General features: G+C 42.3%; 1 protein-coding gene across 17 annotated transcripts in view; it reads right to left on the bottom strand.

The window, feature by feature from the left end:
• The window catches only part of AGAP1 (ArfGAP with GTPase domain, ankyrin repeat and PH domain 1), a 295,523-nt gene that overhangs the window by 184,848 nt on the left and 85,259 nt on the right, over positions 1–25,416 (bottom strand). For 11 of the 17 annotated variants that reach the window (XM_015289267.4, XM_046943831.1, XM_046943830.1 and 8 more), the window contains exons 2-7: positions 23,857–23,915; positions 18,298–18,385; positions 17,618–17,629; positions 7,444–7,529; positions 4,697–4,838; positions 2,493–2,627 (exon numbers count right to left, since the gene is read on the bottom strand). In XM_015289267.4, coding sequence (XP_015144753.1) covers positions 2,493–2,627; positions 4,697–4,838; positions 7,444–7,529; positions 17,618–17,629; positions 18,298–18,385; positions 23,857–23,915 — 522 coding nt within the window. The remainder of the gene's footprint in view (positions 1–2,492; positions 2,628–4,696; positions 4,839–7,443; positions 7,530–17,617; positions 17,630–18,297; positions 18,386–23,856; positions 23,916–25,416) is intronic. The other 6 variants (XM_040703942.2, XM_004942493.5, XM_421880.8 and 3 more) reach the window with 1 other exon arrangement.

Below are 25,416 nucleotides of genomic sequence, written 5' to 3' on the forward strand. Positions count from 1 at the left end.
AGAAGGCTAAAGTCATTAAAAAGGCATCTCGGGGCAGTACAGTCATTGCTATATTGCGCTGACAAGAAATATTAAAATAATCATTTCCGATGCCATTGATAAAATCTGTTTTGATAAGCAGGAAAAACCCCTAATTCTTAATGAGGCACTCTGAAGCAAGATCAAATACTAATTAGACCCATCTTTAAAGCTTAATTCTCCCATCCAACAATCTCAAGTTCCAAACACCAAGAGCTACGAGCGCATTACTGAGCTGGAATTCTCCATTTCTCTTTATTTTAAGAGTGAAATTCAAGGCCTGCTTGTGCAGCTCCAACTTCAAACAGCGTCAGAGATGAGCCCTAAGTGGGACAACGCTAAAGGTTACAAAGACTCCTCTGAAATGTTCCAAACTCTCCTGACTTTAGCATTCCAACTCTTAAAAGAACATTGCATACATTTCAAACAACCATCCTGACAAATCCTCTTAAAGAGGTTTACTTTAACTAGAAATTATAAAGAGGTTTTAGACACTCCAAGTTTGTAAGTAGTCACAGATTTAACACCCCACCAGCAATTCAAACTTCCCCAACAACAGAAGCTGGAATTGGGGTTGGCAGTGCTGGATGTATGGTCATTAGAAATCTCGACTATACATGTCAATCAGAGCTGATGCAAATCATTGCATAGTGTTGGACTGGACTAAAATAGGACTCACGTTATGCAAAATGAGACACTAAGGCTAAAATGAGTAAATCAAAACCGATCTCCCCCATTTCATCTGCTGCACCACCCATATTCAATAAAAAAGCGCCTATAGCTATCATTAAGTTCAACAAAATTATGAGCCAGCAAAATTAGCGGGCCCTTGGCAGGTGAAATGCCCTTACAGACCTACTAAAGCAAACACTTTGGAGCACTCCAACACTGAGCAAGAGCTACCCTGGAATTGTAGTACAAAGCAACTAAATCCTAAACCCAAATTCCAAGAGCAAATATCCCTCCAGGTACAAGCAAAGTCCAGAAGTAATTCCAATGCACAGAATGTGCTCTTCAGGGGTATAGCAGCTCCATGTCTTCATACAGCCACCTTTGTGGAAGATGATGTGCAGGCACTATTAACAAAGTGATCAACAACTCTTTCTTTCTCAGCTAGGAGCAGACAAAGCAAAACAAACCTAGAAACCTGTCCTGTCCATTCAAGTAATAATGGCCTGATGAGGAGGAGGCCTGATTCCTTTAGATTAAAAGGAAGAACAGGCACTCCAGTGTAACACCAGCTTCCTAGAAGAGAAGATGCTAAGCAGAACCCAGCAGGGCACCAGACTGGCTGCACACAGTCAGAACCACTAAGAGCTAAAACTTTGCCTAAGTGTTGTGCTGCCTCCACACAGGCAGTTAATGCCTGTGAACATACAAGGCTGAAACAAAATTGGAGGACGTGTATAAAACTGGCATACATTTCAGGATACAGGCTCCTATTTTCTATTGAATAAACACCAACAAACTTATTCTCACTAGTCAGAGGCTGAAATAAACAGCAAAAATGATCAGGAATTAGATTTGGCCCCAGACGTGCCTGGCAACTGCAGCACATCTCTATAGAAGCATTCTTAATTCCATTAGTTGGTTAATATTAAGTAATGGGTTGATTTCACGTCAGTGGAACAGAACCTGGGATTTCTCAAGCAGGCTTGTCAGTTCTCTCTCTTTACTTCTGAAATTCAGTAGAGACACAAATAAGTTACCTAAAAGCTCACAAATTTATCACATTACCTTCTCCCAAAGAAAGTTCTCTCTCAAAAGCTCCTTGAGAGAGAAAAAGAAGTAGAATGTACACTGTGAATATGTAATTAAAAATTTAACTGCAGCTGCCACTCAAAAATAAATCTAACAAAAAATCCCAAATGCTCAACCAATATGCTCAGATACTACGCTATCATCACTGGAACAGAAGGCAACAAAATCTCCAGACACATGGCTGAGTTTCCACTAGAGGGTGCACTAAGTCCATTTCACGTACAAAAGATTAAGTGTAGCTTCTCCAGCCACAGTTCCACCACTAAATTAACTGTCCAAAATAGTTACTTCTTTCTTTTTAGATGGCACACAATGAGACCTTTCACAAGGCAAACTAGAACATTGCCACTCTTCATCTTTTAAATCACCCTTAAGCAGCCAACTTTACTTCTAAACACCTACACAAAACTGCCAGCTTTAAACACTCCAAGAATGCCATGCATTACTTTTAATGATTACTGTGATCCTATCAATTTTCTTGGTTTAATTCTGACTTCTAGGTCATGGAGGACAATTTGCAACTACTTATCTAAAATGCTCTTAACGTCTCCATGAGCACTAAATCAAAACCAAGAAACCTTTGTTGATATCAAGCAAGTACGAAAGCAAGCAGAAAAACAAGGTTGAATTAAGCAGCTCAAAATGCTTGAGACTAGAAGAGTTATTAGATACCACAACACTGTGCAATATGGATGAGAAAAGGTAATCTTTACCATCTTGAAAGACTCTCTCCACGTTGAGCCCATAGGTGGCACAGGTTTCGTAGTAAGTGCATCTCTTGAGGTCGTTTGATAGCTTCCTTGCTCTGGCATCATCTATGACGCGTGGGTTACTGGAACTTATAGCATCTGCAGCAGCAGGAGTAAAAGATAAATACACATAGATTTTAGTATAACTCGAAAACTCTGCCTTATCATTATCACTGCCAATACAGTTGAACTACAAACCACATAATTTCTAGAATTTTTTAGGAAACAGAGGACATCAATCTAACCTTATAGTTTGTTACTAAAATCCACACCTCGCTGATGGATTCTAACAACTAAAGGTAACTACAGGTTACCCAGAATATATTTGGGTCATCACTTCCAAAAAAATACATACTCATGCAAAAGGACATGAGGTTTGGAGTAAAACATGCTTAGGAGAACAAGTGGCTGGTAAATATAAACACGTCAAATGATTTTTAAGCCTCCTAAAACAGCAACACTGGCTTACAAGTAAACTTCACCCGGAGCATGAAGCATCTCACATTTGTAAGAACACGACGCTTTCAGCAGGGAATCAATGGAGTGCAAGGAAGAAACAGTACCATGCAGTACTGTAACACCTAGAAAGAGTGTTAGATTTGCACTAACACAGACTTTTCTTCAAACACTAGCAAACAGCTGGGGAGATCTACGAAGTGATCATATGATCAAATCTTAACTGCAGGCTTCTTTGTTTAGGCAGCAGAGGGCGCTAATAACATTTAAGCAGAAATTAACTGAGTGCCACCAACTTTGCAAAGCAAATACAGCGCTGAGCTGTAGCCTAGGCTCATTACCTTGGGAGAGCCCTCGTTTCAAAGATCATCTCAAAAACCTAACAAGCTCATATCAAACGGGTCAATTGCAGAATCAAGCACTGCACAGTTTGATGGTCAGCATAGCCACAGGGCTCTGTTTTCTTCTCATGCTTATTCCACATACCAGCAGTATTTCCATATTTAGTCACGTTTTAAAAATCCCCTTTGCATCAGTGCTGCAACAAAAAACCATCTCTGTAAAACAAATACATTTTGGGTTGGAAGAGATCTTTAAGACCATCTCATTCCAACCCCCTGCTATAGGGCAGGGACACCTCCCACTAGACCAGGTTGCTCACAGCTCCATCCAGCCTGACCTGGAATGCTTCCAGGGAAGGGTCATCCACAGCCTCAATGGGCAGTCTGTTCCAGTGTCTCACCACCCTCACTGTAAAGGATTTCTTCCTGATACCCAGGCTCAATCTCCCCTCTTTTAGTTTAAAGCCATTTCCCCTCGTCCTGCTGCTCCCTGCCCTTATAAAAAGTCCCTCCCCAGCTTTCCTGTAGGAGGTACTGGAAGGCTGCTATAAGATGAAAGACCTCACCCCCAAGTGACAGAAATGTGTTGAAAAAATACCTCAGCTTCCCCTTCCTATTTTTCAGCTCCAGTGTCAGGACCACGTGGCCCTCCAGAGCCGTTCATTTCTGCTTTTGTCTGTAATTTCTGCTGTCCTAGGAATTCTTGTGTACCTACTTCCCTTTTTGTATTTTCATCATCTGTTTCCACCCTAAGGCCTTGTTGCTCTTCTTCCTTCTTTGCTCCCCACACTTCCCCTTGCTTCCTGCAGCACAGCTCTGCTTTCACAGCTCTGCAGGCATGCAGCTGAAAGCGAATCACTCTGACCGTAAGGCAGACAAGAAGGAGGCTAAGAAAGCAATGGAAAGCTTCGGCAGCACTAAGAGGGAAGAGGCCCAAAATCAAACCCTGCATTACACTGAAAGCAATGCTTCAGTGTGAAGGAACTCAAAAAACAACTTATGCTACACTTCCAAAACAGCAGCTCTCTGAAGTAAGGCATTTGAAGCGCAGCACCTATATGCAGGAAGTCCTATTTGATCAGAATTTATTGCAGGACACCCACAAGACTAGATACAGAGACCCACTGCATGCCAAGGGCACCACATGGCCATTTGCCTCCCCTTTTAAACCAGTCCCTGCAGTGCCAAAGCCCTGTTGCAAGGCAGCCAAGGAAACCCAGATGTCAGCAAGTCACCTTGCTGACTACCTGTCAGCTTAACACAAGCTCTCATGATCAGATGAGTAGGGCAGCACTGATGGAGAAGGACAGGATATGGCACTACCAGCTTGTAACAGTCTATGTGTTTGCATGTAATAAAGAATGCACTTACCCTGTGTTCCCACCAGTACCATTGGAATTTCACTAGTGTTACGATAGTTAGCCATACGGCTGTAGTAGTGGTAAACAGTCTGGAAGCTAACTTCATCTTCCAAGCTGAAGACAAATATAACAGCATCCACCCACATGGCAAACTGCAGAATAAAAATGGAAAAGGTGTACTGAGAGCAAAGCAGTGAAAAGAGGTAAAAAACAACTCTTATCTTACATAGTGGGAAACTGGAAGTAGAAAAATGCAGTGACTGTAACTAGGTCTTAAAAAAAATTGTGGTGTGGTATTTAAAAGATGATGAGTCAACATTCACCACTGTGCAAGCATCTGGGATGCACAAAGGCTCGCCCCGATGCTCACAACTGCACTACTTGTTCACTGGTATACCACACTGTATATCACAACTGCTATCAGTGCACGCTGATTTTCATTAACAGAAAGAAAACATCACAGTCTCAGTTTGCTGTATTTGTGAATTATGAATGAGAAGTACTTCTCCCTAAGCACTTGACTGCCCCATGGAGCATGTTATTTTCCCCACTCTGTGCTTGGCATGCTTACATGCTGGTGTTTCTGTGGGCAAACACGGCTGTGGATTTACAAGCAGTGCTAACAATTCTCAGATCTCTATGTCCAAAAATATTAATTTCAGATCTCCAATTACTCCCTGTACAGACCCAGGGATTGGACAAGCAGTACCGGCTGTCTCATTCAGCTTTCTGTGTGAAAGCCAACTGCTCTTCTCTTGGCATCAGAACCCCACTAGAAGACAGGCACACACAGCCCAAGGGAAGGTGCTGGGTTAGTGACCATGCAAGTTCTAGCTCACAGGTGAAACGAGACAATTTAAACACATTTAACGTCGCAATAAATGTGTATAGCACAGAAAAAAAACCAACAACAACACTTAAGCTTACCTCACTGCCTTTATTTTTCCCTAAGTGATTCCATTCCTACCCAAATTTAGACCAACAGAAACAAGTTTTAGCCAGCAGCACTCATGCCTCTTATTACATTGCTACTACAACACGCCAGTTAGGTTAGGGACACACTGAGCACACAGAGAGCTGCAAGCGGATTCATTTGGGAAATGTTTATGTACATTTTGCAAGGTTTCTGGGTTTGTAAGCACTCACTTCAGCACTAACAGCTCGTGCAGGTTTTTCCTGCTCTGCTGACTGCAGTTCAGCTCTTTACTTAGTGAGATCAGAATTCTACCCCAATTATCCACAGAATGATACTGTACTGTTGCAAAAAGCACAACCTTAAGGCTAAAATAACTAGCCCTGTCTAAATTATAAGGGAAGATTGAGATGTAAACATTTTTCTTCAGATAATGTTCCACTTCTGTTATAAATATTCAGTAGCCCAGAGGTAAACTTTCTATGGTAGGAATTAATAAGGAGATTAAAGATATTAAATATATGTGTAACTTGAAATTATGCCCATGACACAACAAAGAGAACTGACAAGTAAAACGTGTCCTCTGAAAAGCACACCAGCACTAACACCTCGGGCTTTTCATTACTGCTCTGAAGAGCCACAGCGGGAATTAAACACCCCAATTTACCTAGCAGGGATCAAAGGCAACGCAGTGTCTGCTCATGAGTTTGCAAACAGTTCAGATACGTTCTGGGAAACCAATTCTCCAGGTACCAAAATGTCTGTTAGATGGCTGTGTGTACTTACACTATCGCAGTATTAATTTTTTTTTTTGTCTTTTTTAATGAGGGAATGCTCTCTGAGCATCAAGGCAGGGCTACTGCTGCGTGCTTCAGCCAAATTATTCACAGGCTAAAACAGAGAACTTCATTGAGGCTGCAGATGTGTGAGCCACACTTCCTTCCAGGATGTCCCTTCTGGTCTCCGTTTCCCATACCTCCTTTCTCTTCTCCTTTGCCCAGACACTTTCCCCCACGCTCCCATCCTCCTGTAGCTCATCAGCAACAGTGGAGCTCTGAAATCCAAGCTGCTGCCGCTGGCACAGCTCCCATTCAGCTGTTTGGCAGTGGTGCAGCTCCTGCTGCTGAGCCGCTACCGAACAGCTGAGCAAAGCAAGGCCAGCACAGGCAGTGCACTTGAGAAGCCCTGCTCGTCCTACCTAAGAAAAGGTAGGGAGAGAGCTGGAGGATGACTGAAGACAAGGATGCTGCCTGCAGCCAGGTGGGCAGAAACTTCTCTGGTTTCAGAATCACACAAGCAATAAGCAAAGACTTTGTTCCAACAGCACAACAGTGCTAGGCACACAACCCACAGCTGCCTTCCACAGGGCAAGGAGGTGACACAATATACAGAAACCAGGTGAAAACCTGAGAACTCAACAGTGGCCCAGAACTCGGAAAACTGAGTCTTACGGTGGCTTAGGGAGGAAAATGTGGAAGCAGTAAGGAATACAGATTTGTACACAAGTATGAATGCTACTGAGTATGCACTCATCTTACCTGTCTTTAATCAATATTTCTTCTGAGTTGGAATCCAAAAATAGAAATGAAATTTTGTGGAATCATAATGATCAGGCATTCAGTATAACTAACCCATATTACTACAGAATTTCACGCTGTTCTTGAAACCACAAGTATTTTGTAAACAGAGTACTTTTCACCCGAGAACAACATCAGCATTTTAGCAGCAGAAAGATGAGCAGGACACAGGAAAGAACAAAGCAAAGCAGGTTCTCTTATAGGAAGGTTCTGGTAACATTTAGAAGGAAAGGGAAGCCACGATGAAGCTCCGTGTGCAATGCTCACCTGTGCCTCTGGAGGGCCACCTTCATCTCTAATCAGCAGCAGGTAGCTCTGTCCATCAACTACTATCTCTTTCTTGAATCTCCCACCTGTTACACAAAGTGGCTCATTACAGGAGAGAAAAGGTACAAAAGCAAAACAGAAAAAGGCTTCGCTTGTGGAAAAAGGATGTCCAAGAGCTTTCACCAATACATGAAATGCTGGGAATGTAAATGTTTTCATTTGTAAGTCGCATGCTTTAAGGATAATGGGGAAAGGAAGCCAAAACTGCATTGTAAACATTAATTCTCACGTTAGATGTACTTGCTTTTGATATGGCCAAGTAAGAGACAGTAGTCTTTCATATAACTGTGAGAAATGCATCTTCAAAAAGGGCAAATTCATCACGGCTGTATGCAGAAAGATCATCCATTAGCAATCAAATAAGTTTCCCATAGGTCTTAACTTTTCCTCAAGAGAAGCCCAGTTCTTACTGTACACACACAGTGTTATGAAAATGGTACTTCTATTGTCACAAATCACAGTTAGGGGAAAATAGTAGACACATGTTAGACAAAAAGCTACAATGGTGGTACCTGATAGAGATGTACTATCTAACAGAGAATGATGTGCTCCTTCCTAGCAGGATTTGGGGGTTCTGGTGTGACCGAGCCTAAGCCAGGATTAGCAAGCTTGGGGTGCTTCAGGATCTGGGTTGCATTCTGACTCCTGCAAGGACTCACCTTAGGTCACTCACTGTACTATGCCACAAGGGTCCTCCATACTTAACACTGCCCAGCTGTCGTACTTCTGAACTTACCAGGCTAAGATAAAACATATCTACTAATGATAAAATTATTTCCTCGCTCTCACTTTGTGATTGGAGTTGCATTCAGATTTCAATTCTACTTCCCAACAACCACATCAAATTTCTCCTACTGCCACACTGAATGTGTTTAAACACTTGATGGGTGAGTGAACAACTCACTTGTTTTACAGATCAGCCCTCCCAGCAACTCAGCAGGCACACACAGGCTGACGCTGACCCTCCCAGCACTCACAGAAATAAGCAGCCTGAGACCTGCCAATCTCCCAGCCCTTTATAGCAGGTTTCAGACCACGACCACTCAACGGTTCAGCTCTGTGCAGTACATGTAAGCACGTCCAAATATATTTCAGGTGCAACAGCAGACATGAGAACAGTGTGTCCTTCCTCTGTTTTCATTTTCTAAAACTACCCCCATCAAGAACAGCTCAGCAACAAATAGCATCACACTTGTGATTAACCACACGGAATGATGAGAGCATTACGTACAGATTTTCACCACCTTGGTCAAAAAATGAATTTCAATTTGTATAATGCTCTGAAGGGAAACCAGCCTCAGCCCCCAGAACTCCGATTAACCAGTTCGTTATTTCTCTATGTCGTCAACTAATTGTATATGCTTCATAACCAAGTGTTAAATGAAATGAATTAATGAATACACAGCCCTGCAGAGGGACACTTTAAGGAAATGCAGCATATATGTGATTGAAGAGGGAAAACTCTGTATAATCACCATTTCCTAATTCCTTTAGTTAAATACTGAAAGTTCACACAGATAATTATAAAATATTGTGAACCAAATGCGTTTAAGAGCCACCTCATTATTCCCCTCTTGTCAATAGGATGCCTTTCAAGTCTCATTGCATCTTCAAATGCAGTCCTCGGAGGCATTAAGAACTTACAGAAAAAGTGAAATGGAAAGCTAAAATAGAGAACTGGGGCAAAAAATGCATGTGAGTAGTATTAAAATGCATACAGATCACATGTGAGCAATGATATGAAATCTGCTCGAGAGCCACTTCAGGGCCAATACCATTTTTATTTATTCTAAGGGAGCAGCGCTGAGAAGTGTACCATGTTTAACTAAGATAGCATAACGTTATTCAAGGCCTCCCTCCCTACAGGAACCCTGGCCTTCCCCAAGTGTTTAAAAGGATGCCCTAGAATGAAAAAGTTCAGTTGGAAGGAGACCACAGGGCTCACCAGGTCCAGCTGGCTGCTCTGGGGCTGACCAGGAGCTCCTTACTGAAGGCACTGCCCAGATGCCTCCTGCATACTGACAGCCATGGGCACCAAACAGCTCTCCATGGAGCCTGTCCCTGTGTCCGAGCACACTCAGCAGGAAAGAAATGTTTCCTGATGCTCAGCCCAAACCTCTCTGGTGCAGCGTTCCACCATTCCTGTCTGTCCTGACACCAGGGAGAAGAGACCATCTAAGGCGATGCAAACAGAGAAATGACCTTCAAAAAGAAAAATAAATTAAATGCGTGAATGAATAAGGCTCGAAACCATGAAAAATCATATCAAGTAGTCCCAAAGGAGGTAGCTAGCTTTGTTCCAGTCACATTAGTATTATGACACGTGCAGCTTTTTAATGAGGAAATCTCTCAGCTCCCATATGTACCTGCCAAAAGAGGTCACTGGCATAAAAAGATGAGCAGCCTGGACCAGCTCTGAGGAACACAGTCACCACTCCTGCGATACCCTAACAGCCATGGCAAAGCACAGAGTGAAAGAGGTGCCATCCACAGCTCAACTACATTCACTTACACCCCCAATTCCACCTTTAAAAAACACAGAAAAGCCATGCAGGGGGACGCCTAAATAAATCTCCACACCCTGGAAAAATATGTCCATGAGATACAGCCATTCATGTAAAGAAATTACTCAAAGTGCATGGAGGTTTTAATGTGGGAGGATGCTAGTATGTGGTCTATTTTCTCTCTGCGTCTCTAGACTAAAAATTACTGCATTGCTCTCAGTTTTCCTGAGCAAGATCAGTATCGATTCATACAAACGCGTTTTCAGACGTGCTCCCAATTTTGCATCAGGAAGCAAATATTATTTCTCCATAGGAAGCACACACAAACACCCACCCGAAGACACAGAGCAGCGCTTGGGATGCATTATTGCTGTGTGCATTATTAGGTCAGATTCCAAATGTGAAATGCTCCAGATAAAAACCCAGCTTTGATCTACACAGAGCTAAACAATGCCCGTGCATCAGCAACTGGCAGCCATGGCTAGAGACCTTGCACAAGGCAGAACGCTGGGCTGAAGGAATCAACAAAAGCTCCTTAATCTCATTTCTATGCGTGTCACTCCTACAGAGGCCGACGGTTCGAACCAGCAGTAAGGAAAGAACCATCTCTCAGTAGAAATTAACGCTCATTTCAAACAGCGCACACGTTTGTGATCAAAGATGCTCTACGCTGTAAACTCTTCCTACTACACGGGGAATTCCACAGGGTGAGGCTTTCACCCCGCTTGGAAGGCCTGGGCACCTCTTCCTCTAGCTGCTAACCGTTTCACTGAGCAATTGCTCACTGAAGCAACCCCTGATTTTCATGCTATGTCCCCCAGGCTCAACTTCAGTTGCCAGACTCTTTATTCAAACAAATTGCCACAGGGATGGAGTTATTTGGCCATATGAGAAAGATAAATCTTGGGGGGCAGGCCATATGACAAACCCACGAAGCAGCTGACTGCCACAGCCATGGGGGCAGGGCGGGGGGCACAAGGAAGAGATGGAAGGTAAGAACCAGCTGCAGCAGCCTATGCCCAACAATATCATCTCCTGACAAATGTGGTTGTCTTGTAAGCAGAGATTGTCTTTTTCCTGAAGAGTAAAGACCACGTCAAGAATCCAGATTACTTCAAGAAGGGCATATTTTAAAGATGTTTTTCTCTGCATCTGCCAATTAAGCAAGTAAAGCACACACAAGGCATTAGAATTCATTTTCACTCACATCAAGTTGTGCTCGGTGCTTGATGTCAATTCATATTAGCAGCTGAGAAGCCATTACTCAGCCACACGTAAAGTTCGCTTTTGGGAATTTCCTTAATGCCAAAAATTGTGCTAGATAATACTTAAGAAACCAAATGTGGTTGAGCTGGGCTGACTGAATAACCATAGAAGTACAAAGATTGGGGAAGCATTGCTTTCGCTCACATCAAGAGCCACAAGCAGTTAACTGCACGAGCTTTCCAACAAAATACAACAGCAAAGCAACCAAGTCTGGGCTTTTCAAAACCCACCATCTGTTTCGCCTGGAATGCAGATTTCAGACGTGTTTTAGGAAACGCATGGATTCATTTGCTGGCTAGAATATCAGCACTCCCCCCGAAGTACCAAACTATGCTCCTACTTCCATCAGCACACCTTTTTTTGACTCCTTCCTAGCCAGAGCCCCCAGAATGGCTGCTGTCCGTCTCCTCAGACCTTGCTGTAGCCAGGAAGATGAGAAGTAATTCAGACTGCAGCACGTTGCCACAAAGTTAGCTGTTTTGATGGGTAGTAATGACTCACGTAGATGGATTCCTTTGTAAACTCCTGTTGCTGATCTTCATCCCATCTTGCCCACTTTAACAAGAAAAGCCAGGTACACCCATGGGCACAAGGCGTGCATTATCACATCTCGCAGTGCTTGTAGAGAAGGCTGTATCTAGCAGGTTCACAAAACCAGGCAGCAATGTGCGTGGAGATCAACTGGTTTTAAAGCATTCAGAAAAACAGAGCTTATACTTCTAGGTAGTATTAACTACTCGAGTTGCACAGAATGAGAGACTGCAGTTCATGCTATGTAATATGGTTAGATAGAAACCAGGTGTGCGTGTCCATCTTGATGGCAAACAGAGACACTTATGCTGAGAGACAGCTCTGCAAAGGTACTGGTCTCATTCCCAAGAGGCACTGAATTTAACAATTAGAGTAGAGCAGTCCTGAACTGTAAAGTTGCAAATTACCCAAATGAGAAATAGCCACTTGTCAGGGTAGAACTGGAAAAGATCCACCCCAGGCAGCTACAGGCAATGCTCTCTAGCTGCTTCTGCTGTGCCGAACCATAGGAGAAAACATTAATTGGCTCTTCTTCATCTTAGGTATGTTACCTTACAGATATGAATGTTTAGCCCTCAGAAATAAAAGTGTTTGTAACTGAAACACTGATTCTTAGGTAGTCCATCATAACAACGCCTGCCATGTTACACATGCCTGGAAAGAACTTATGGTTGTCTCCCCTCCTAAGAAAGGAACAACACCAACCTATACAGGATTGTTCATCATAATAAATAGGTTTGAGATTTTAATATCGTTCAACACTCTGAAACAGAAGTAAAAAAGCATCTGCTTCCTGCAAGTGAGCACTCAGACTTTTAAAACTGCTAGCAAGATTAGACACCCATCCAACTGTCATGGTGAAGTAACACATCTTCACCAACATTTACTGCACAAACATGCAGAAACTTTGGCACTGAGCAAATAACAGCTGAATACATTTTATTTTGTAAGGATGCCCTCTTTTCACAGTTCATTCGAGTGAAAAAATATTTCTGACAGTTTATCAGGGGGAAAACAAACAGCAGTAACCTGCAAGGAGCTCCCTCCACCTGCACTCACGCAGATCCCTGGTGCTCACCCCCAGCTCCCAAGTGCCAGCAGACCTGTCAGCAACACCTCTGCCACCACGGCACCTGCAGCACTTTCTCTGTACACTATAAGCCCTGTGATTGCAGTTTGAAAGGATTATAAAACTGACTCACCACAGCTTCCTGCGTAGCTGCTATTTCACATCTCTCAACACCATGATCTCTAAACTTAGCCCAACAAGGCACGGCCATGGATGTCACATGTTCGAGATGAATCAGACAGTAACACTCTTCAGATGAAGATGCTGAGGAGCTTTAAGAGCTCTACCAAATTAAGTACTAAAATGTAAAGCAAAGAAGGTATTGTACATTTACATGGGGTATGACTAAGTTAATGGTTCCATTTCTACTTGAAACCAGGCTTATCTGAAAGTCTTCCCTTTTGACTTCTTTGGTTTTACTTCATTGACAGCAGGAACAGACAGTCATTTGGACACAACACACCCACTAATTGCATGTATGCTGCAAATCTAATTTTAACAGTTTATTTTTTTTCAAGGCAGCTGGAGACAAATAACAAAAAGCAGCAATCGAGTTCTTTGGGCAGGATGTGACACTGCTTTAGCACACTGCTACCTACCTGCTTCCATCAAGCACTTCTTTTCTCATTTTAAGCACACCCAAAATACCACTTTCTAAATGTAAGCCCCATGACTTAAACTTACACAGCTCTTCTTTACTGCAATTCCTCACAAATTAAATGGGCTTGTTATACCCTTCATCCTTCAGACACCAGTCTGAATTCAGGCAAATATTCAGGCACTGCTTTTCAATCAAACAAATTATCTCCAGCCAGCATCTGCTCAAAGTTTCTGTGTGCAAGTTTGACTCTGTTGTTATTGTTGGTTTGATTTCTGTTGTTCTTTTTTAGTATTCCTTGGCTTTTTATACTTGGGTTGCAGCCAGCTTCCTTGATAGCTGTCCTTTCACTACAGTACTACCCTGCAAATAGTACATTTGCAAAAATAGTAAGAAGTAAAACCCTAAAATTAATATTGGACTTAGCTACCTGCTACCATGCTACTGTATGTCTGAACTCACACACAAAAAATAGTGAGATGTGCTAAGGAAACCTGGCCAAGCCACCTATCATCGTCTCCAGCCTAAGGTTTGGGTTTTTTCTTGTTCCAGTATCTTCCAGAATATTCCAAATAAGAACAAGAATACAAGCTGGAAAAAAGCAGCAGCAATTGCCAAAGTTTATATTTTGCTTTAAGAGCCGAATGGTGGGCTGTGGTTTAAAGATTACATCCAGCAACCAAATCTGAAAAGGAAGAAGGAAGGCAGCCCCCTTCTGCCAGCAGCAGCCACTCCAAGCTGACTTCTGCCTCACCGGCAGGAAAAGCAAAAAGCACAGGAGACTTAATAGCCACTTCTACTATTATTTAAGAGACTGAAGTTACAACAGCAGCTATAAATCTAAATCCCAGTTTTTACCTGGGATGGAACTTTGAGAGAAGCCTGTGATTACAAGGGCACAAATCCCTCAGACATAAGTCATCAGAACCATTGGGTATTCAGGCTGCAGTGCATGAAAGACATCATCTCAGAGATCATTCTGTCCTCAAGGCACACAGCCCGAAAAGGAAGTCCCTTCGAGGAAACTGCTTCTTCAGCATCTTCTCCCCAGGAAAAGAACAAACACTAACCTCTTCCTTAAATCACCATCGTTCCTTGTTTGTGTAACACTTAAAGCAGCAGCTGAGCAGCCTGCCGGAACAGAGCTTTTCAAAGGATTCTCTAAACCACACAGCTCGTCTCAGGGGGACGAGGAGAAGGGCTACGGAACGGAGATTGCAGAATACATAAACACACTCTTTTATGCTAAGCCTGAAAGGCTCCGAAGGCCCAAGAGAGCCATGTGCAGCAATACTTAAAAATCATCAAAAAAGACAAGTGTTATTGCATATCTGGGTGTCAGTATGACACGCCAAACATAAATAATTAGCTGATACAATGAAATGCAGGAAAAGAACTGAAAGGAGACAACCTTGAATCCATGTCTAAAGCCATCACTGCGCGTAGGGTCAGTGATGAAGAGATGCAAAAGGACTCTGATAGCTTTGGCTGCCCTGAGTGCTATGTAAACCTTGTGAAACATTGCAACAAGGATTTGAATTCAACATGAAACGCTACAGCTTCACTATGCTTCCAACCTGGGAATTCTACTGGATGCAATACCCAGTTACTTGAAAGGAACAGGACTCTACGATCAAATACACACTTGGAATTCTCCTACAGAGAATTCTGTATCATACAGGTATGATAATGATTTCAAGGAATTCCAGTAAACTGCAAGTGAAAAAGCATGACGTTTTCTCTTCTCAAAAAGCATGCAATTACATACCCTGACAACAAATGTCATGGCTTTTCATTTACATTTCAGTTGGCTTGCTCACCAGGAACAAACACAGCTTAGTCTAGGACGCATCCTCCTCTGCTGAACATGAAATATAAATCTGGTTGTTTAGTAAATACGGCCTCCGGGTTCCTACACAGTTGGAAAAAAATCAACCAGATAAAAATAGCCATTGATTTTAGCGTAGAGATTTGTGAGGTTCAAAACCTAACTGCTCACAGGAGTGAGAAATGAGAGAGAAGCAGCCCTGCAGCCCCCAAGGTCAGTGAGAAGGATGGTAGGAGGTGCTCCAGGCATGGAACAGAACTTCCTGCAGCCCATGGCGGAGCAGGCTGTCCCACTGCAGCCCACCTATCTTGTTTGGAGCTTTTAATACAGCATTAATTGAATTAATACAGAAGCTGCACAAGAAAACCTAAGAACCAAACAAACCACCACGCCTTACGTGCACTGCGTGTACCCACAAGGGTCACCCAGTCCAACCCCCGGCCCCACACAGCACCACCCAAACCCAACCCCCACGGCTGAGAGCGGTGTCCCAACCCTCCCTGAGCTCTGGCAGCTCGGGGCTGTGCTCACTGCCCTGGGAGCTGCTCCATGCCCACTGCCCTCTGGGGCACAGCCTTCTCCTCACCCCCACCTGAAACAAAGATATCCTGGACAGACTCAACGTGCTGTAGAGCAATACATCATTTGTTCTCTTACAAAATACATGTGATTTAAAAAGCTGCCTCACAGCAGCATAGTTACATCCATATTAAATACACAAGGAATCTAAAAGTCAATTTTCTCCCTAAGATTTACTTTGAGAAAAATGATTTTCACGTTACACTAAAGACTAAAATTAATTCCAATCAGAAATAAAAGTGTGGCCAAACAAGGAAAGAACACTGCCCTATAATGTTGTATCTCTCCTCTACTTGGCAGGGAGGTCTGGAAGGAAAAGGTTTGGGGCAGCAAAAGAGCTGAAGGAAACATGAACCCATCTTTACATACTGAACACCCATTGACTGGAATGCTGAAGCTATCTTAAAAGCCTAGGGGAGATCTGGCACTCGTCTAATTTAGGGCAGGTTTCAGAGTAATTGAAGCAATTGAGAAGGCAAAGGATAGCAGAAATAGCGATCCCTTGTTGTAATCATCATTTTCACACCAAGCATGCATCAATCATTTTCCTAATTGGATACTACTTATACGATGCCCGATAAATTCTGCTGTTTGTAATCCAGACAGTTGTTAATTTTTTTTTCATAACCAGTCAGGTAGCTGAGACTTTAATGCCTGGTATACATCCTATTTTTTAACCAATTCAACAAACCAACATGTTAAAAAGACCACAGAGAAGGACAAAGAGAAGAACTGCACTGATTGTGTGGACTTATGACCAGATAAGAAAGAAATAGAACACTTTAACAAATCATTTTTTATGTTTACAAAGGAGAAACTATATATTTTTCTTTAATACTATCTCGATTTGAAATCTTGACCCTGTTGCTTACAAGGTGAATTAGAGATCTTTAATTATTTCAGTTTTTCTGCTGTTAATGAAATGGTGTCATTAGTGAGGCTTGTCAGCTACACTTCCGTGCAAAGAAATGATTTGACAGTGCTTTTGAAACCTAATCCTTTCGGGAGGAACAGCCTGAACGTCACTCAAGCACTGCAAATAAAAACCCTTGAAGACAAAGAGGACAGCTGGCAACACTCTCAAGGAACGCTGCCTAAAACATCCATAGTTCAAGAGAAGACTGCTACCCCCGTGATTAATCAATATAGTTAAATTTTGCAAGATTTTCTTCTTTTTCTGTTCATGGAGTAAAAAAAGTGGCAGGGATGGCTCATTATTCTTTGAACGCTTGCTGTCAGAGGACCTACATGCTGCATGACCATTTCTGACTATCAGCATCTAAAAGCAGCAAGCCTCAATGTCACCGAAACAAAGTTCTGTTGCAAGGCTGAATTATCGCCTCATCCATCCTAGCAAAAACATGTAAGGCAAGGTTACAAACCGGACTATAAGGCTGTTACTGCCATTACACAACAGCAGCCTTGTCAGTCGTTCACTCCTTTTCCCTCTCCCATTTTTACTACAATTAGAGACTGTTAGAAAATCAAGTAAAACACTTAATTACTACCTTTGGTAAGAGTTAATTCAAAACAGATGTTATCAGAGATGCATGAAGCTACCTACTACTGCTGAAAAGACAACTACAGCAAGGGACAAAAACAGTGAGATGTACTGAAGACTTGAAATCAAAAGAAAACAAATCAAAATGATACACAAAACAAGGGGAAAATGCTACAGTACAAAAACTGCCTTCTGTCTCTTCAAAACAAGAGCTGCCATGAAGACAATGTATAGTTACCTGCATCCATATCTGCAAAGAATGGAACAGCCAGTAAGGAAAAGAAGGAACCAGAAATTCAGTGTCTCAGAGATGGATTTTAAAAGTTCATAAGGAGAATAAATAAAGAAAATTTTAAAAGTATTTAGTGTACGACACTTCTGTAAGGTACTATGATATTTATGATTTCAAACTACAAACGTGGATTATTGCCAAACACTACTTTTCAGGTACAAATTAATATTCTATGGCATAACAAGAAGTTTCAGGGGTTTCGCTTTTTTTCCTTTTTTTAAACCTCCAAATCCAAAGATTTAATATATTAAACAAGGAACAATTTACATCTTTAATTTAACTTGTTACTTTTTTTCACTTTCCCAACATGACAAGACCAGGTACAGTAACTCTGGCATGTAAGAGCACTACTGAGGGCAGTAAACTCTTCTCAGTGCAAGGCTACAAGTTTCCCATATGGACAAACAATGGATGCAAAAGCATTTAAGGATGCTAAGAGGTTATGAAAAAGATAAAATTAACTTATTTCATGTACTTATCTCAGTTTGGAGAACGATAAAGGAAAATTCTCCGTGAACATTGAAAAAAGCAAACTGGATTCTTAACTGATTCATTTCTGCATGATTAAAAATGAATAAAGATGCAGTCTGGAAAAAAAAAACACAAGGATTTGCATATCCACATACCTTCAGGTGATTCCTCTTGGACATACGTGCCAGTCAGATACCGGTGTACAAGTGCAGACTTGCCACTAGCTAGGTTTCCCACAATCCCCTGGGGAAAAAAGGAAAGGAAAAAATTTGAACCACAATTAACACCAAGAAAAAGTTCAAGTAAAATCTTAACACAGCTTACAACTCAAACAAAGCACGGCATAGAGACATAGCATTCTTTAGGTTGGAGAAGACCAAAGATCATGAAATCCCACCATCAGCGTGACCTGCCCAGTCCCATCACTAAGCTATACCCCTAAGTGCCACATCCAATGTCTGGCAATCTAGTGTAAGGACATCTGAAAGCATACATGCCCAACCCAAACAACTGCTGCTGCTTTGTCCCTGGCCTGACCACCAGCCAGAAGTGCAGTGATACACACAGCAAGCCAGATACAAGCCTGGCTGGTCACCCTGCTCTGCACAGTTGGGGGTCAGGTGGGTCAGAATGCACTTCGTGTTTCAAAACTATCTTTTGTTCTTGCTCAGCTATCATCCATCCACCTATTCACCCCTCCCTGTGAAATAGAATTCTGCAGATATTGCACATGCTCAGCTTTTGAGAGAGGAGAAGGGAACTAATTTCCTCTTTTAAACAAACCCAGTCCTACTCTATTCTACATGTCTACCGTGACCCTATCCAAACCGCAGAGAGAAGCTCCCTGCAGATAGGATGAACTCTGTTCGTGGTTGGTATCTGCTTGTGGTTGCCCAATACAGGCAGGATGAACAGGTTACATATTAACACACAGTCTCTGTTTCACTTTCTTAATCTTAATTGGTGAGAAGCTATCCTCCTCATTAAAAACTGCTTAAACCAACAGGGTGATGACACCTTAAAATGACCCAATGACAGCCTTAGAGTCTGTACACTGGGGAGGAAGCAGCAAAGACCATCATTTATTCTTTACTGCTGTGATCAACCTTCAATTAAGACTAATAAGAGAGTAGTGTGGAGGATGTCCATCACTCTACAGTTGACATGAAAGGTCAGCTCAGATAAAGCAGGAGCTCAGGCAGAGAGCAAGTGGGAGACAATTTTGCATCACCTGTGATAGCACAAGCTTTAAATGTAATGAACGGTGTGGGCCACAGTGAAAGAAAAAACAACCAAGAATCCCAAAGGATTTCAGAAGCAATGGCAAACAGGAGAAACACATGATCTAAGTTGGGGTGTGAGAGCCAGGAGAGGAAAGAGAAGATACCCAGATCCCATTCTGATCTAATACTAGAGGAAGCTTCACTCTCTGAGCTATAGAGAAAGGGCTTGAACAGGCAGAAAACGGACTGCAGTCAAAAATATAGGCACAAGAAGAACTGTGACACAAGAATCTCACTGTTAGTGCAGCTGCTACCAAGGAGCAGTCCCATCAGAATGAAAAGGAATCCACAGCCCGAGCGGCTGGACAACGGACATGTGCTTGTTGGGCTTTGAGCTGACTTCAAAGAGTGTTTAAATGAGCATACTGGAGGTTTTTAATTTAATTTACATCTAAGAAACTGCAAGCCATGCAAACATATGCCAGATGCCTACATCTAAAAGGCAGTGCAAATGCCACCTCTGCAGATGACAAACCTTGCATCCTCAGATACTGCTTCCATGGGGCAACGCACTCTGGGAACGCAGCAGAGTTGCATTCAATCTGGCCATGACAAAGCCATTTATCAGATCCACCTTCCCCTCCAAGGCTAATGAACAAGCAACTTATTCCAGCAAATGATATGTTATGTGCACAACTGCAACACTGCCAGCTTTCACTCTTGAAATTCCAAAATAATCCCTGAATCCTGACTTCACGCATGTATACATACTAAGAACATTTTCACTGAAGCTCCCAACTTGCAGGCTGGCCTAAATCCAGGCTGTAACAATATCGTTTATCTGGAACACCATTTTTCTGTGTTACAGACCCTTGTCATAAGATGTACTTCTGCAACCTCACAGAAAAGAAAGAGTGGCCATTAAACCTTTGGGAAGGAGGCTAACTTCTACAGGGGCATGACTTCATCTGCCTGATAAATCTCACCACATGGGAGGATAAATGCTGACAAGAAAAGGATACAGCTGATACCTCAAAATTCCTCATTACTGGTATGCTCCACATGATCTGCTCCACAAGCAGGTCGGACCTGCAAAGCCTGCAAGATGCCCACGCTTACCTGCTGAAATCAAAGGTTGTGGAAGAGTCTAGAAAGAAGGTCTCTTGACTTAAGCAAATCAAGATTTGGGGTACAAGACAGTTTCAGTCTCCTAGGCAGCTTACTCAAAAAGCAACGCCAAAAACTAAGAAGGGATTAAGCTGCTTGCTAGTTGTCTGTTTTCTTCAGCAAGCAGCTGATCACAATGCTATATTCACTGAAGCAGTAGCTTCACTCCTTAGAAGAAGCTGAACTTCATATTCTCAATGCAAGCCTCCCCCTACTCCTTCCCCATTAGCTCTGTATCACAACAGAACAAACCAAAAATGGCAATCAAACCAAAAACCCCATCCCTAAGTCAGTAAATGAGACATACCACTTACATCGTCTCCTCTGCAGATAAATAGTCAGGCTAAAGCCCTTGCTGAGTAACACAACTGCTGAAGAATTGGAAAGAATGCAAATTCTGCATGGTTTTGCTAGGAAAATAATGATAGCAAGGAGTATTTTGTGTTTTCACTTTAAAGCAAGAAGCTCTAGACCTTTGGAAATGACATATTGAAGCTATTTCTGACCTGCCCTGTAGCCAGTGTAGCCACAAGGCATCTGTGAAACAGTCCATTTGATCGTGAGAGTCACACGAGCTCGCCTCAGACATCAGGATAAATACACAGCAGGTTTGGATCTTTTTTCCCCTAAAGAGGCCAGCAGCTGAAGAAGCCTGACAGCACTGAGCAGCACAGCCAGTCATGCCATGCAGATTGCTACAGCTTGCAGAAAACCCTGGTGCTTACTTTACAACTCCATAAACGGGATCCAGGAACATCAGCAATGCTCCAGAAATTGACACGTCTCACCCAGCCAGCTAACACACTCCTGACAATAACAGAAGTCTCAAAATCAGTTCTGTTGCAGTATTTGGCTAGCAGAAACAAATATACTACATGAAAGAAATCTAGCCCAATACATATTTAAAGGGGAAGGGGAGACAGGAGGGAGGGCCATTATTCTTTCTCAAAAATATGTTGCAAAATATATGCACCCATTTGCTTCTTTGTTTATATTTTTGTGTTATTTTTATGAGCCTTTTTTCCTCAATCCTGCATTTTCCCTGCCCCTCTAGACTCAATTTCTACTCCCTTTAAACATCTGTAGACGCTAAAGGTATAACCACCTGCTGTACAAAAAGGAAATTTCAATCTCAATCTAAGGACTGCCCAGATACTGCAGTAAGCAACCTCTCTCAGCAAGCTATGGATCATCTTTTCCTATAGAGCACAGCCCACTCGAGCAGGGGCTCCTTCTTAAACCAGCAGCATGAAGACTCATCTCTCCATCTGCACTGCTGAGCTCAACGCTGACAGGAGCAAATACTTCTCACTTCTCATACCTCTCTGATATGCCCAGCAGAGAGAGACACAACATAATGACAGTGCTGCAGCACAAGACAGCAGTCTGGCTTTCAATATGGCCTTTTAATTCCTCTCACACAGCCAAGAGCAGATGATTACTCTGGACTCACTACACAGACCTCCTTCCCAAGAGCAGATTTACAGGAAAGGGGGAGCAGACTTCCACAGAGGACCTAGTTTGCCCTTTCTGTTGGATCACAAGTTCACAGCCCCAGTTGGTGCAATTAGCTTCAATAATTTGCAGCAGTATAATCAAATTATCATCACTGCAATGGTAAGAGTTCTGCTTTTATCCAGTACTACACAAACTAAAGCCTTAGACAGCAATCTTGAGGCTCATGCACGCTGACCACTTAAAATCAATTCTCTACAGCAGCTGCATAGCAGTTTATTTTCATATGGCTGCTTCACACAACAGTGGGACAAGAGACCCAACATGAAAGTGTTCACATAATGCAGCCTTAGGGCACAGTTAGTTCTTGTGATACCAAGACCACTGAGATCGTTTGCATTCTGTATTATAGGACAAGAACTACAGCTTTGGACTCACCTGCAAGCCACAAGTTTATTTCCAGGTGTTAGGAATTGGCAGGGCCAGGAAGGGGGTGGGATGAACAAAGAAACTCTCTGCAGATCCTACCGAGCATAAACTAGCTACTACCACAGTGCGCTGGACTCAATCCAACACTTCTCAGTCCTAAATTCTTCCTATTTTCTTCTGCCAGATATTTTTGGAGATAATTGTCTTCTAGTAGCATAGTTTTATCCACCAACTACTTCAATCCCCTCTGCCTACCTTGTGCGCCCGTGGAATTAAAGCAGGAATATAACTCCAGACAGGAGGAAGCTGTTTCCATTGGAATGCCATTGCAAGCTAGGGCATTCGTCATGTTAAGTTTAAACTACGCTTTCTCCATAAACATTATCATCAATTCCAATTTGGAAAGAGAAATTTGCCACGTGAGAGCTGGACTAATGAAGCATAGCTCCAGCTGTCCATTCTTGAATTGATATGCTTTTGTCCAATTCACTTTGCCACTCAGCAAGCAGATGCTTAAGCTGGAGCAGCTCTGACATTTAAAACAAGACAGAAGCGATTTAAGCACACAGTGGTATCCAGCCTTACGACCATCAGAAGCAGACCACAGGTGCCTATGGTATTACCAACTACAGTATCTGGAATACCATAGCAGTTTTTATAAACTGAGAAATTAACCGTATTTAATTAAATCTGGACTTTCATACGGTAAACATCACAGTGATGTTTGATGTCAACAAGTAGGAGATTTCAGCCTTCATCTCCAGCCTCTGTGTTTACAGCTGTAAAAAAAGCAAACTTGGGAAATTCCCCCAGTTTGTCTATGTTCTTTTGCCTTTACTTCCATTTATTTGTGAAACTGCTCAAAGGAAAAACTATCTTAAGCAGCTACTGAATCATTGTTCACTCTTTTAACTAAAATGTTTTTGATTCCTTAAATGAAAGTCCCAAATATTTCTCTTTTTATTAAGTATAATGAAGAGCTCTGTGAAATATAAGCAAACAAACCACCAGACAGAACATTTATTTTTAAATTCTTTTAAGACGGGGAGAGAAGACATTCGGTCCTTGAAGAAATTGTGCAATGTTCTTACAGCAAGATAAAAGGAGCTTCAGATATCACCTGCTAGCATTCAGTTCCCCCTCTTACAGAAGTGTAAGACCTCCCTAGCCAGAAGATCACACCAGGAAGCTGGTGTTAGTAGGCAAACAAGTTCAAACAGAAATAAAGCACACAAGTGGATCTTTGAAGCATGCTAGCAAAACAAAAAAAAAAAACACATAAGCTTCAGAGTTTTATTTTTAAGTAAATATTTCACTTCTTAAAATCGCCTTCTATGTTTTTTCTCTTAAAGGTAAATTTAATGAACCTCAGAAGACTTTTCACTTCTGCACAGCATTTTCAGAATGGTTTTCAGAGAAAGAAGTAAATACAGAACTCACCACTTTCAGCTCTGGTACAGATCGGCTTAGTGTCCATTCCTGGCTATTTACAAAGGCATCTGTAAAAGCAGAAAACAGTCACCCAGTCAGTGCAATGACATTTAATGGTCTGCCACCCCAAATTCCACATTAAGGCCTCGGACACCTCAGAGATCACAAGACTGATAGGCCAACACACTGAGTTTGGATAAATCATACAAAACCTCAAGTCTGCAACTAAATGTGATGCAGAATGGATGCACTGCCTGCACCAAGTCTTGCAGTAGGGTCTCAGCTGGCATGAAGAAGACCAGTGCTAACTCCAGTCCTGTGTTATGGAAAGGCTCTCCCAGTCTGTATCTAATCCAGGCTGCTTCCCATCCACCACGCTACAAGTTCTCCTCTACAAGGAAAGCCCTGGGTGGATAGTCATGCTCTGTCACCATCAGTGATTAGATTCTGACCTCTGTTCAGTGAGAGAAAAGAATGGAAAAAGATCTGAAAAATTCACCAAGGAGTGCACTAAAGAAGAGCCATCCAGACTTCAATAGCGCATAGAGGCATTTGCTACAACACCAACTAAACCGACTAGGGCAGGAAGAGATTGATTCCTGCTAAATCGGTAAGTCAAGATCCATCACTGCTCCCAACAGAAGGTCAGAGCTGCACCTCACTGAGGTTCTCACACACACAGCAACCAAAAAGTCTCTCATTTTGCTCCTTCTGTAAAGGCCTACACAACCGAAGGCAAAAACATAAACGCGTTTCAGTTAGGAATTCAAGCAGCATTATTCTGAAACATGAGTTAACATTTTCCAAAGCAACGCAAAACTGATTACATTACTGTGTGTCACAGACTACTCCCATCCAGCAGATTAGATTCAACTCTACAGTAATTAAAGAGCACTGAAGAAGTACCAGTGTAACAGATTGAATTCTCAGTGTTACAAGAAATAACAGGTGAAAAATTATGCCTGCCTGCATTGCCTATAAGCATGCAAAAGCTTTGAACACAGCTATTTTGGGACTGATACACCAACCTGCAGAACAAGCCAATTGCATTCTGCCTCTGAATCCAGAATTTAGAGTACTTGGAAGCAACTTTCTACCCCACATGGAATCCTTACCGGTTTAAGAAACCGTGAGTTGAAAGCAAACTTTCCCACTGCCTAAATAAAAGCGATCTCAAGCAAACCTGTACTGTGCATTACATCTCTGTTGCTCACCATACGTTACTCTTGCTCCATATTACAAAGATGCATTTGACATTAACTTGGAAGCCTTCCACATCTTTAATGCATTATTTAGTGTTTCAACTACAACGAGAAGCTTGTGTGTGTACCTAGCAGGATGTGTATTTAGAAGAAAACCTTTAGAAAACAAGTATTTTGGTGTATTATAATCTTGAGCTGTCTCCCAGTCACTCACTGGAAGGAAGACCTGAGTGAAGATGCACTGAGGAGTGCTGCTCTGCCATGTCAAACTGCATTTGCTGTTCCACTGTTTTATTCACTGCTTTAACAGCAATTTTCCAAAAATACAGGAAGTGGGAGCATTATCACTGTTTGGAAGCTTGTGTTT

This window comes from Gallus gallus, chromosome 7 (genome assembly GCF_016699485.2).
Source record: "Gallus gallus isolate bGalGal1 chromosome 7, bGalGal1.mat.broiler.GRCg7b, whole genome shotgun sequence".
Classification (NCBI taxonomy): domain Eukaryota; kingdom Metazoa; phylum Chordata; class Aves; order Galliformes; family Phasianidae; genus Gallus; species Gallus gallus.